Source organism: Vigna unguiculata, chromosome 9 (assembly GCF_004118075.2).
Source record: "Vigna unguiculata cultivar IT97K-499-35 chromosome 9, ASM411807v1, whole genome shotgun sequence".
In the NCBI taxonomy this organism is placed as follows: Eukaryota; Viridiplantae; Streptophyta; class Magnoliopsida; order Fabales; family Fabaceae; genus Vigna; species Vigna unguiculata.
In genome coordinates this window covers 14547354-14559152 of record NC_040287.1, presented here as the reverse complement: position 1 = coordinate 14559152, position 11799 = coordinate 14547354, and the positions used below count along the sequence as shown (strand labels likewise).

General features: G+C 37.6%; 2 protein-coding genes across 2 annotated transcripts; one reads left to right on the top strand and one right to left on the bottom strand.

The window, feature by feature from the left end:
• Positions 1 to 3192: 3192 nt before the first annotated feature.
• On the top strand, positions 3193 to 5625 carry LOC114196230 (protein-L-isoaspartate O-methyltransferase 1-like). The gene is made up of 4 exons (XM_028086812.1): positions 3193 to 3431; positions 3780 to 4050; positions 4671 to 4835; positions 5219 to 5625. The coding sequence occupies exons 1-4, from the start codon at positions 3234 to 3236 to the stop codon at positions 5467 to 5469; spliced, it is 885 nt and encodes a 294-aa protein (XP_027942613.1). The 5' UTR covers positions 3193 to 3233; the 3' UTR covers positions 5470 to 5625.
• Positions 5626 to 9470: 3845 nt separating this feature from the next.
• Positions 9471 to 11799, bottom strand: LOC114164637 (28 kDa ribonucleoprotein, chloroplastic). The gene is made up of 4 exons (XM_028049375.1): positions 11266 to 11799; positions 11047 to 11148; positions 10094 to 10378; positions 9471 to 9945 (listed from the first exon to the last, which is right to left on the bottom strand). The coding sequence occupies exons 1-4, from the start codon at positions 11719 to 11721 to the stop codon at positions 9877 to 9879; spliced, it is 912 nt and encodes a 303-aa protein (XP_027905176.1). The 5' UTR covers positions 11722 to 11799; the 3' UTR covers positions 9471 to 9876.

Genomic DNA, 11799 nt, shown 5'->3' with positions numbered 1-11799 from the left:
CCACGTAAGTCATTCCTCAGCTCATGCTTCTCCTCTCTAGGCATATTTTTCGTAATTACAGTAGGGTTTCGTAGTAAGCTCAGTTCCTAACTCTGTTCCACTGTCTTGTTCAGTTCACAAGTCCGTTCTTAGAGCTGTCGTACCCACTGTTTAGGGTCGAGGCATTTTTACCTATTCCAGGTAAAGGAAGCTAGAACATTTTTGTTAATTCTATCGTTGTTTGTCTTGCTTTCATTTCATGATTCTTGAACTGGTATGCTACTGTGGATGCATGAGATGGTTGGTATTATTGTTTGTGTGCGAGAATATAGCTATTGCAGGGAGAAACAGTGGCGAGGTTTGACACTCTCGCCCAAGCGAGCCTGTCTCGCCTAGGCGAGACTTGCATAAGTAGGCCAAGTTCTCACTCGAACTCTCGCTCAGGCAGAGAGCTCTTATTTTGAGCGAAGTACTATCTCGCTCAAGCGAGAGACGCTCGCCTAAGCGAGAATGCGTGGGACCTTAGTAAGTTACTACAGTCTTAGCCCAGGCAAGGAATCTCACCTTTGGGCGAGGGGTGGTCTCGCTCAAGCGAGAAAGGCTCACATAAGCGAGCGTTCGCAAAACCTCCCAGGGGCCTCTGTCGCGAGCTCGCCTAAGCGAGAGTCTGTAGCTTAAGCGAGAGCATCCCTCTCGCCTGAGCGAGGGCTTCTGGCTTGAGCGAGATCCGTTGCAGGCTTTGCTGTTTTCTCCACTTGAGTGTTATGGGTTATTGATTTATTTATTTACTCTATTTAAAGTGTGAGGCTTGTGAAATGCATGGAATATCTGTGATTATGAATTGGATGGAGATGTTGGTGTGGTCTCGGTATGTAAAATGAATGATATGGTTGGTAATTTAAAGTGGCATGGTATTGGTATGAGATACGATTCTATATTCATGGATTGAGAATGATGAGTTGGTATGGATTCACCGGAAATATGAAAGAGGTTGATTATAAAGGGCTAGCAGGTGATATATATATATATATATATATATATATATATATATATATATATATATATATACCTTTCTTGACTGATTGAGTATGATTGGTATGTGGTCAGTACGTAAACCTATGAGCCTCTAGGTGAGACCTCTTGGTGGTGTTTCAGTGGTCGGGACGTAATTCCATAACCCCTGTTAGTGGGAGTTCATGGTGGTGCCCCATCTATATAATTTGGTAAGGATTCAAGGTAAGGTTGCATTCTGACGCTCTAAGGAGTCAGTTAGTCTCACATAGAGCGGACTAACTCTTGTGGTGAGAGTAGTAGGAGGCCTAAAACTCATTAAGGTCTAACCTTGTGTGTGGGGGATTGAGACATTGTAACACTTATAACACTTAGCTCGGAGGTGAGCAGCTCGGGGGTGAGCAGGATAATCCACCACAAGTGCAAGCATCCGCTGAATCCGACTAGATTATATGTAATCCGGATGAGTCGAGTCTGAGTCTAGTGTATTGTTTGAGAAGTCATAACATGATTGGTTGATATATACTGCTTGGATTGTGTAATAGCATGTGACTGCATGATAAACTGTTTCTACTCTAGCTTACCCTGTTTGCTTGTTTGGTTGCCCGTATGTGGTTCTTCTCCTTTTACGATGATCATCAATTTATTGATGTGAGCAGATGCGAGAGGTTCTCGTGGTTCTCGCGGTCAACAGGGAAATGGTGACTCTGTTGCTTAGCCCGCCTGGGCTGGTTCCCGTTTAGTGGATTTTCATTTAGGGCTAAGGCCCGTGTATTGTCTTCTCTTGGAATTTATTTAAATTATTATCACTCTCTTACATTACTTTGTATCTGGCATTGTGGTGTGTCTCTATTATCGTCCTTCAAGATCTTGGGAGTGACATTATACTCCATTGATCTTGCTTCTTATATTATATTGTGTGACATTTCCTTTAATTAACTTCATTAATTAAATGAGGTTACAAAGTGTAGAATAAATTGAAAATTTTAGAGATCAAAATGATAGTGACAAGTTTGAAATGTATTTTTTTTGTACCACACCTAGCCAACTCGACCAAATAGCAATAAAACGATACGTATATGCCAAAACAATCAAGTAGTCAGCCCAAGCCGAGTTGGCCTAAGCCTTACCAAACTAAACCGGTAACCTAAACGTCCAGAGAAACAACCTGCACAAGGCAACACATAACCAACATAAACCGCCAAGGAAAGTAGTCGGCCTAGGCCGATACTCCAATATACTTAGTAAAACTAAGGTCCCCCCTAGTGTTCAGTGAGTCCTCTTAAAGGCCTGGGCTAGGGCCCAAGTCCACTTACAGCCCAAACTAAAGCCCAAGCCAGGGCCCAGCCCATGGCATAACCAAACATGATTAATACTCTATAAATACACGTGGACCCCAGTAATTTAAGGTACGTATTCATTATTCCATTAATCACTGATTTGACCTTCTGAGAGTTTTGACTTACTTGAGCTTCGGAGTCCCTTCTGCAGGTAACCCCTCCTGGGTCCAAGCCGACATATATCAACCGGGATGAGACCAACTGAGGAGATAGCGAACTACATGAGTAAAGTGACACTTATGCCTAACTTATCTTGTTTATTCTTCTTGCAGGAACATTTTTTATTCTACCATCCAAGTCCATTGGAATCAAAATTAAAAGAAAACTGGATGGTTTTTGTCAAATTCCTTTATAACCATTGTTTTTCTTGATTCACTACTCACTTAAAAAAAGGAGTGGTTTTATCGTATAAAAAACTCAACAAAATCTAAATTTATTGCAAATTATTATGCTAAAATGTTATAACTGATAATTTATCCTCCCAATTTAATAAACTCATATTTCATTGCATAAGAAAAATTCAACAATACTAAATTAATTAAAACCTTAAACCACTTCAGCAAAATGCTAGCAATATTTTTAATATATATAAAAAATATTAGTAAAACTTAGATTATACGTAAATATCATGTTCATGTTCAGATTTGTATTTAAGAATATTTTTAATTAATAGAATTAGTGAAAGTTTATTTAAAATTTTGTTAAATTATATAGGATATATAAGACGTGTCACTGTAAGGGACCAACAGAACCGCAATGGATCCAGAATGTACAAGAAACACAAATCGTTATGGTTGTCCACGTGTGGGCCGGGCTTGAAGAATGGGCTGACACGTGTGGGTAATATATGACGGGAGCCCGTGGAGGGAAAAGCAGGAAAGGAAAGAGCGAGAAAAGAAGAAAATGAGCGTGCACTTCCACTACTACCCTTTCCCACCGTTGGCTTATGGTTGCAGCTATTACGCTACTTATGCAACAAAACGCACTCTCTCCACCTACCGTCGTATTCCACCGCACTCTTCCTGCTTCTCCGCCATCACCAATCTCTTCTTCCCAAACCCTAATTTCTTCACGGGGAACACTCTTTTCCTTAGGATGAAGGTAATAATAGTTTATTCAAACCACGCATTCTCTTTCCTTTTCACAATTCTATTTTACCAAGCGAAAGCACGCTGAATATTCGTTTAATTGAGCAATAAACTGCGGAAATACAGTTCTCGAAATTCAGAAATGGCGAGCGCGTCAACGTCATGTTATTTTCTTTTGTCTGTTTGGGTTTCTAGATTTTAGTTTGGTATTTGTCTTTTCTTAGTGCCTTCTTACCAAGAGGAAAAAGAAAAGAGAAATGAGAGATAACCAAATGGTATTGTTACTTGTGTTCCTTGATCATGTGCTCTTGATTTTTGACTGAAATTTTTGAATCCTATATTTTGTGTTAAAAAATTGCAGCGATTTTACCCTGTGAGTGGCACGAGTAAGATCAAAGCGATGGTGGAGAGGTTGCAACGATGTGGAGTGATCACATCAAGTAAAGTGGCTGAAGTAATGGAGAAAGTTGACAGAGCGTTGTTTGTACCTGATGGAGCTGAGCCTTATGATGACAGCCCCATGGCCATAGGGTACAATGCCACTATATCTGCCCCGCATATGCATGCCATGTGTCTTCAGTTGCTTGAGGAGAAGTTGCAGCCTGGGATGCGTGCTTTGGACGTTGGCTCTGGTATATCCTCCTTGAATCTATTCTAATCAAATTAGAAAATTAGTTACTTGACTAATTTTATTCGAACACGTCCAAAAGAAGTGGGAGTTGCTTGCTAGTTAGTGAATGGAATTTTTTCTGGTATCCCATTAATATATGTGTGTTTGATTTGCTGTTGATGAGGCATAAACTTCCCCAGGTAAAGTGTCTCGTGTTAATGAGGCATAAACTTCCCAAGGTAAAAAGTGTGAAGTACTGTCTCGTGTTAATGAGTGTGATTATTAAAATAGACAGTATAACATGTTGTACAAGATACTGGATATTATTGCTTGAGGAATGGATGGATTTCATGAAACGCGGATGAAGGGCAGGTTTAAGCTTCACCACACCCTCCTTCCTTGGAGGGGTTCTACAGGCATAGCAAGAGAAAGATGGTGTGAAGATGTAGAACTGTGACAGTGTTTATTGAAAGACATTTAGAAGTAGGTTCTCGCTATTGATTTGCATATTCCCAATTCTAGGTGGATCTATGACATCCGGCTACATAAATCAACTCTTGTTCTGTTTACCAGTCTTTTTGGCTGTTCACATTTTTAACTTTAGCTGGTGTTCACACAATTCCAAATTTAACTTGTGTTCAGGAACGGGTTATCTGACGGCGTGCTTTGCCTTGATGGTTGGACCCCAAGGCCGTGCTATTGGTGTAGAGCATATTCCTGAATTGGTTTCTTCTTCCATAGAGAATATTCAGAAAAGTGCTGCTGCTACACAATTGACAGATGGATCCCTTTCTATTCATGCTGGTGGTATGGTTTTTTAAGTATCTGTTTGAATTGAATCTGAAATACTGTGTCTTTTCATTTTAGCACAATAATGAATGCAATCCTTGTTTCAACCATAGGGTTTAGAGACATAATGCCATAGTTTGAATACGATTAATTCTGTCAAATGGTGAAAACATAACCTGTTTGTCAAGACTTGCTATTTCTTTGATGTTATTGAGTCGATTAAAGTGGAGTTGATCCGAAAACATTGTTCTTACTATTTTTATCTGAAACATCCGTGTGACATTGTACGCGACAATGGAATCTTAAGGATCTACTATAGTTGCCTGATTATTTCTTGACCAGTTAAATAAACGTCTACTTGGGATTATGGATTGGAGGATTGATAAGTGTCGTGTTGACAGATGGGAGGGAAGGTTGGGCAGAGTTTGCACCTTATGATGCCATTCACGTTGGAGCAGCAGCACCAGAAATTCCCCAACCTCTAATTGACCAGCTGAAGGCTGGAGGTAGAATGGTGATTCCTGTTGGAAACATATTTCAAGATCTAAAGGTGGTGGATAAGAATTCTGATGGTTCTATCAGTGTCCGGACTGAGACGTCTGTTCGTTACGTTCCCCTCACTAGTCGAGAAGCTCAACTGCGAACTTACTAAAATGCAGCCAAATACTGAATATTTATATTTCAGATGTCAGTGTTGGGATCTTGGACGAACACATACTGTTAGAATTTGTACAGTTAAAAATTTCCTGAATTTGTACAGTTAAAAATTTCCTGAATCTTGTTAGTATAAAGTTTCATATTCTGCTTACTGGATTAGTTCATATTCATCATGTGCATTAATAATAATTTTGATATCAAGTATTTGTTTTTACTGTCTTCTGTGTTTGTAAGTTTTCTCAAAAGAAAACAAAACTATCTGGATATTAAAAATATATGTTAATTACATTCTTCAAGATATTTGAATTGCGTTTTATTTCCATATTATTTTAAAGTATACGTGTTTTTTGAGAGATGAATTAATTATTAAATATATTGACAGGGACTTTTTTTTCTCCCGCCGGCATGTAGAACGAGTCTATTTCACCAGTTCTAGTGAAAACAAAACAAAATTTGTAGTACATTTTGCCTTTGAATGAATAAATGTTTGAAAATTCGTGAGAAATAAGTTATATTAGACGCGGAATTTATAATTAATTGATTTAGTAAATGTATAAAAGCTACGTAGAATAGAGAAGGATTTATATTTTCTGATTTCAGTTTTCAATTCAGATCGGACTTAGGAAGCAAACTAGTTGAACTTTAGCGTAATTTGGTTTGACCAACTTTTGAACTATGGTTTGACCAACTCAGTTCAACCTTTGGTATGAACTAATTAAGCTTGACTTTTGGTTTGAGCCAAATCAACTTTCAGTCTAAACTGGTTTGACTCGACCTTTATCCCAAACTGTCTTATCTTGATTCAACTTTCATCCTAAATCGTCTCAGCTTGACCTTCGTTCTAGCCTAGCTGACTTGTCTCGACATTTGACCTAGGTGACTTGGCTTGAATGTTGGTATGAACAACTTGACTCAACCTTTGGTTTTGTGCTAAATCGACTTAACCTTGTGTTAATACATAATTAAGTTGACTTTAGGCCAGTGTCGAATTGACTTCACTTTTTATCTATGCTGACTTGGCTCGACTAATAGTTTGATCGACCCAACTCAATATTTGGTCCAAATCGACCTAGCTTGAGCTTTAAGCTCGGGTTGACTCAATTGAGTCTTCAGTTAAATCGATTCAACTGACTTTTGTGAAGAGAGTGACAATGAAAAGGTAAGAACTTCTTTTATTTTATTTATTTGAAATATCTTTTGAAATTTCTTAAATTTAAATTTATTTTTAATCATTTTATCCAAACAAGACATTTTAATGTGAAAAATTTTAAATTTTTTTAAAAAAAATTATCCTTTTAAATTGCACAATCCAAACACCATGTAGAAATGAGAGTGGAGACTAGGAATGGAGAATGGGTCTAGACATAAGAGACATAGGAAACTACAATATAGTATTCTTAGCCAAACAGAAGTGGAGATTAGGAATGGAGGGTCATGGCCTTTGGAAAGAGGTACTTGAATCAAAATATGGGTCATGGAGAAATCTTGATGAAACTAACATTTCTAGGAATGCCTCTAGGTGGTGGAAAGACATCCAAAAAACCTGTGATAATTCTGAGTAAGGGACATGGTTTGATAAGTGTATTGGGTGGGTAATAGGATAAGGGAAAAAAGTAAAGTTCTTGGAAGACAAATGGGTAGGGGATGAATCTCTCAATAATAGGTTTCCTAGGCTCTATTTTATATCAGAGAGTAAAGAAAGATATATAAAGGAGGTGGGTCATTAGGAAGGAAGCTTATGGATTTGGACCTATATTGGAGGAGAGAAAGACTCATTTGAGAGGCAACTTTAAAGGAACAACTCCTTTGGTTAATAAATAATCAAAGCTTTAGAAAGGGGTGGTCGGATACATGAAATTCGAAGGAAGGTGATGATGGTGTATTTTTCGTCAAGTCTATCTATAATAAGCTGCAAGGAAACTCTGCAGAGGAAAAGAACAAAGTATTTGAAATGTTGTGGAACACAAAGGTAATCCTGAATGCACAATTATTAGGATGAAGGATATCATTGGATAGACTACCAACGAAGGATAAATTAATTGAGAGAGAGGTCCAAGTACAACGTAGCTTATGTGAGTTGTGTTTAGCAAGCGATGAGAGTGTAGAACACTTATTCTTCTCCTGTAAAGTATTCCAAAAGGTCTGGAACATGTGTGATAATCGATTGGGGGGGCGGGGGGAGGGGGGGGAGCTTGGTGCACCATATTGAAGTTAGGGTGAATTCCAAACACTTTTATATTACTAACATTAATATTAGACAAAACTCTATGTGGAAAGATAGGACTGAAGTAATCTTCAAACAAAGAAAAGTTTATTCTAAATAAATTTTTAGTCTTTCTCAACTAACAACTTGGCTTGAATAAAACATAAAATTCTTTCAGTAAAATTTTCATATAATGATTTGTATCTTTCTCCTTTATATGCTTAAAATCTATGTGATATGATAACACTACGTTTCTAAGTTTGACAAGTGAGTAAAGTGTATGATCTTTTTAACAATGACCGGAGGGAGATAAAGTGGAATCATGAACAAATCTGGGATAAGCACAACCCGTCCCTCCCTCACTCTTTAGTTTCACATCCAGCACACTTTCAGACCAGAACTTGAGGATTTTAATCAATTTGGAATGGAATTCAGCCATGTTTATTTGGCTCTAGTTTTGCTTTTTCCGTCTTAATTTCTGGCTTTGGTTGTGTTTCACCTAAACAAGTTAAGCAAAGGTTCTGGTGGACTTTTGCTTCATTATTATACATGTATTATCATGGCCAATTCATTTGCCAAGGCTCATTTTTGCCTGGTATTGTTAGACAGGCCCGTAGAAGAGGTTGTCTTTGTTGCTTTTAGTTTCAGGTTTCTCTTCATTAAGGATCCTTCCTTACATGATTGACCTCTGTCTTTTTTGTTTTTGTGGCTATCTTACAGTAAGGTTTCCATGCCAATTTTTTACAGTACAGGTTATATATTTTTTATAAAAGCAAATTTTTACATCTTTTTGTTCATGTTATATATTTTTTATTAAAGGATTAGAGCATCTGTAAATACTCTTCTATAATTTATTTATTATTTGCTGATGAAAAGAAGCATGACATAAAAATATATTTTTATAGTTAACTTAGTTTGACGTATTTTATTAGCTAACTTAAATAAAATAAAAAAGAGACTAATTTTAACAATACACCTCTGTTTGAAGTACGTAATTAAAAGTTTCACTGGACTCTTTAAACCACTTTGAGTCTTTTGTGGACTTAACCGTTCGTTATACTAAATATAACCGATTTTTAAAGATTGAACTTCTCTTTAAAAATCGTCATAAATAAAAAAGTAACTTAAAAAATAGACTAAATCATACTATTCACTCATAAATACTCATTTTCAATTCCATTTAACTAAACTTCAGTAACGATCTTTTAGAACAAAAAACAATACACGTTACCTATTAATAATTAATAATATATAATATTTTGTTTATATTTTACTTTTATCGACCAAATTGTAATATAATTTCTTTTATATTTACTGAAAAACTGTGATATAGAATAAATGTATTAACGTTTATAACTATTTCAAAGAAGTCATTCAATTTTCCAAAATATGCCAACATTCAATTTTCCAAAATCCAAATTCTTTCCTGACTTTTCAATTTATTTTCTTGAAAATTAGAAAAAGCAAGGAAGTAAAGTCTGTTTTTCATTAAGAATGGCCAAATTCTCAACGTATAATCATTAAATAGGTCCAGTTTGAGAATTACAGTGGAAATAACTTTTTTGAAATGGATTTCTTCTGGGGAAAAAATCACAATTGAAAATTTTCTTTCCTGGAGTACTAGCACATTCTTTAAAAAAACTACTCATCCATTATTTTGAAATACTGCAGATGTTCTTTCATTTGTAATAAAAAAAAAAATCAATTAGAAAAGGACAATAAAACCGTTCTGATGAAACTTACCGAGAAGCACATCAATGATTTAAAATCAATAAATCATCACCCGTATCGGATTCACGCAAACTTAAATTATTATTAGCTGGATGAACTGAATCGTGTCCGGTGACTGGAAATAATGTTTTTTTGTTCAGTTTGAATATCAAGTTCAAACGAACAAAGCATTTCTACAATAGTCACGACAGAAGTCCCCTCTCCCCGTTTTCTCATTTCATAGATTAACAAATAGCCCCAAACAAAAACGCAACATAGTATACTTTTTTTCAAGGTCTTAGGAGTTAGAATTACAACTTACTTTGCATTGGACATCACATTCATAATAACAAACCAAATAAATCTAATATGAAACTAGCGCCCGAAGAAAAGAATTTCCTTCAAAGAAAATTGTCACTATATCCTCAGCCACTAAAAAAATGCAAGAAAACTCCAGCAGCTGAAATGGGGAACTACGTGGGGTGCCACTCAAAAGGAGCTACGCCTGGGGGGTCTGTCCTCAGCAACATTCACCCTAATTGTCCTTCCGTCCAAAGTCTGAAATAACCAAACCACCATATCAGAAAATCATCCAGAAATAAACTGTAAAAGTAGTCAATTTGAAGCTAGAGGCAATTTCAAAAGCTCTACGTTTCAAGCTAATGCATGAAAGCATTGATAATTTAACAAAGAACTTGAGTAATACCTGCCCATCAAGAGCAGCAACAGCATCATTCATTTCTGACTCATCCGACATTGTCACAAAGCCAAAGCCACGTGAACGACCACTCTCCCTGTCATACACTACCCTAGCACTCAAAACCTTACCATGCTCGCTGAAAACTTGCTCCAACCTGGTGCCATCAACATCCCACGGCAAATTACCAACATAGACAGAAAAGGCAGGCTCAAAGTTACGACGAGGTCGGCGTTCAGGTTGAGCTCCTCTCGGAGAAGCCTTATTAACAGTCAACAATCTTCCATCATAATCCTGTCACACATAATATGAATAAGTTCAAACAACAACATACCAAAATTATTTAGAAATCCTTTTGCATCGGAAGACATGTAATATACATCACTTGGAAAACCTTCTTCGCACAAAGCAACAAGAAATGCGAGAAGAGCAAACTTAGAAAGGTTATGTAGCATTTGATTCAGGGAGTCTTCGGGTCATTGGCTAACAAATAAAAATATAACAAAAATAGTTGAATGGGAGTCCGAACTTCAGGATGTAACCATATATTTATAAAGAATTAAAATGACACAGGCACAAGCCACCTCATCTTTATCACACAAGTTATGCAGCCACAAAAGAAGTCTTGTTGCGCATAGAGGAAACAAAGACACTTTAAAGTGGTTATAATCATATCGTTGCTCTTTACCAATAGGGGTGCATGGAATGCTACAACAATCAGATATATAATATAATGCATATGGGTTTAATTCAAAATACTTCACACGGCCTCTTCAACAGGTAACACCAGCCATTCCTTTTTTATCCGTTATTCCAAGACACTTACACCATAGCAACAACCATATATATAAAAAACAATATTGAACGAAGAACTCAACAGAAAAACAAACCAAACATTTCAATCCCAAGCTGACTCATTTAACATCAGAATAAACAATAAAAAACAAGTGATACGAACTTACATAGCTATTGAATTTCTCCACAGCTTTCTCAGCTTCTTCAACAGTACTCATCGTCACAAATCCAAATCCACGACTCCGGTCAGTGTCCCTGGCATAAATCACCTAAAATTACAGAGAAACGGCAACCACACGCGTTCATTTCACTCTTAAACCCTAAATAACATTAACAGAAACCGAGAATGAAAATTGAGAGGGTAAACAAGCCTCTCTCTTTCGAACCTCGGCGATTTCCACGACTCCGGCTTGTTCGAATAGCATGGCCAATTTCTGGCTATCAACGTCGTAAGGCAAGTTACCGACGAAGAGTTTGGCCTCTTCAGGCGGTTCCACGAAACCCTCATCTTCCGTGCCTTCACCCTCGGGCTGCCAATCGAGGAGGCCACCCTCTTCTTGGTCTTCCTCTTGGGCCTGGAAGGTGGCGGTGTTGTCTCCTTGCTGGGCCCAATCGGAGGTTTGGGCGACGTGGGTGAGGACGGGGGAACGGTGGGTTCGTGCAGCGAGGGAGAGAGAGAGCGAGGGCGAGGAATTGAGGCATGAGAATTGGAGTGTGAGGGGTTTGGAAGGAGGTGAGAAAACGTGGGGTTTGGTTATGTTGTGGAAGAGCGAGGAGGGAGAAGAGAGGAGGCACGAATCGGCCATGGTGAGAGACTTGAACGCAGTGGCAGTGATAGACATGTAAGAAACGGTGAAGAAGAAGAAGCACAAGAGTGTGTGAGGATAAGAAAAACAGGGGAAGGGTTATGCTGTTTAAAA

Bases quoted from the DNA above. Each gene is read 5' to 3' on its own strand.
- LOC114164637 (XM_028049375.1), bottom strand. From the start codon at position 11,721: ATGTCTATCACTGCCACTGCGTTCAAGTCTCTCACCATGGCCGATTCG. The intron at 11,149-11,265 runs GTTCGAAAGAGA...CTGTAATTTTAG, and splicing joins GAGTCGTGGAAATCGCCGAG to GTGATTTATGCCAGGGACAC. The intron at 10,379-11,046 runs GTAAGTTCGTAT...TATGTGTGACAG, and splicing joins TGGAGAAATTCAATAGCTAT to GATTATGATGGAAGATTGTT.
- LOC114196230 (XM_028086812.1), top strand. From the start codon at position 3,234: ATGAGCGTGCACTTCCACTACTACCCTTTCCCACCGTTGGCTTATGGT. The intron at 4,051-4,670 runs GTATATCCTCCT...ACTTGTGTTCAG, and splicing joins TGCTTTGGACGTTGGCTCTG to GAACGGGTTATCTGACGGCG. The intron at 4,836-5,218 runs GTATGGTTTTTT...TCGTGTTGACAG, and splicing joins CCTTTCTATTCATGCTGGTG to ATGGGAGGGAAGGTTGGGCA.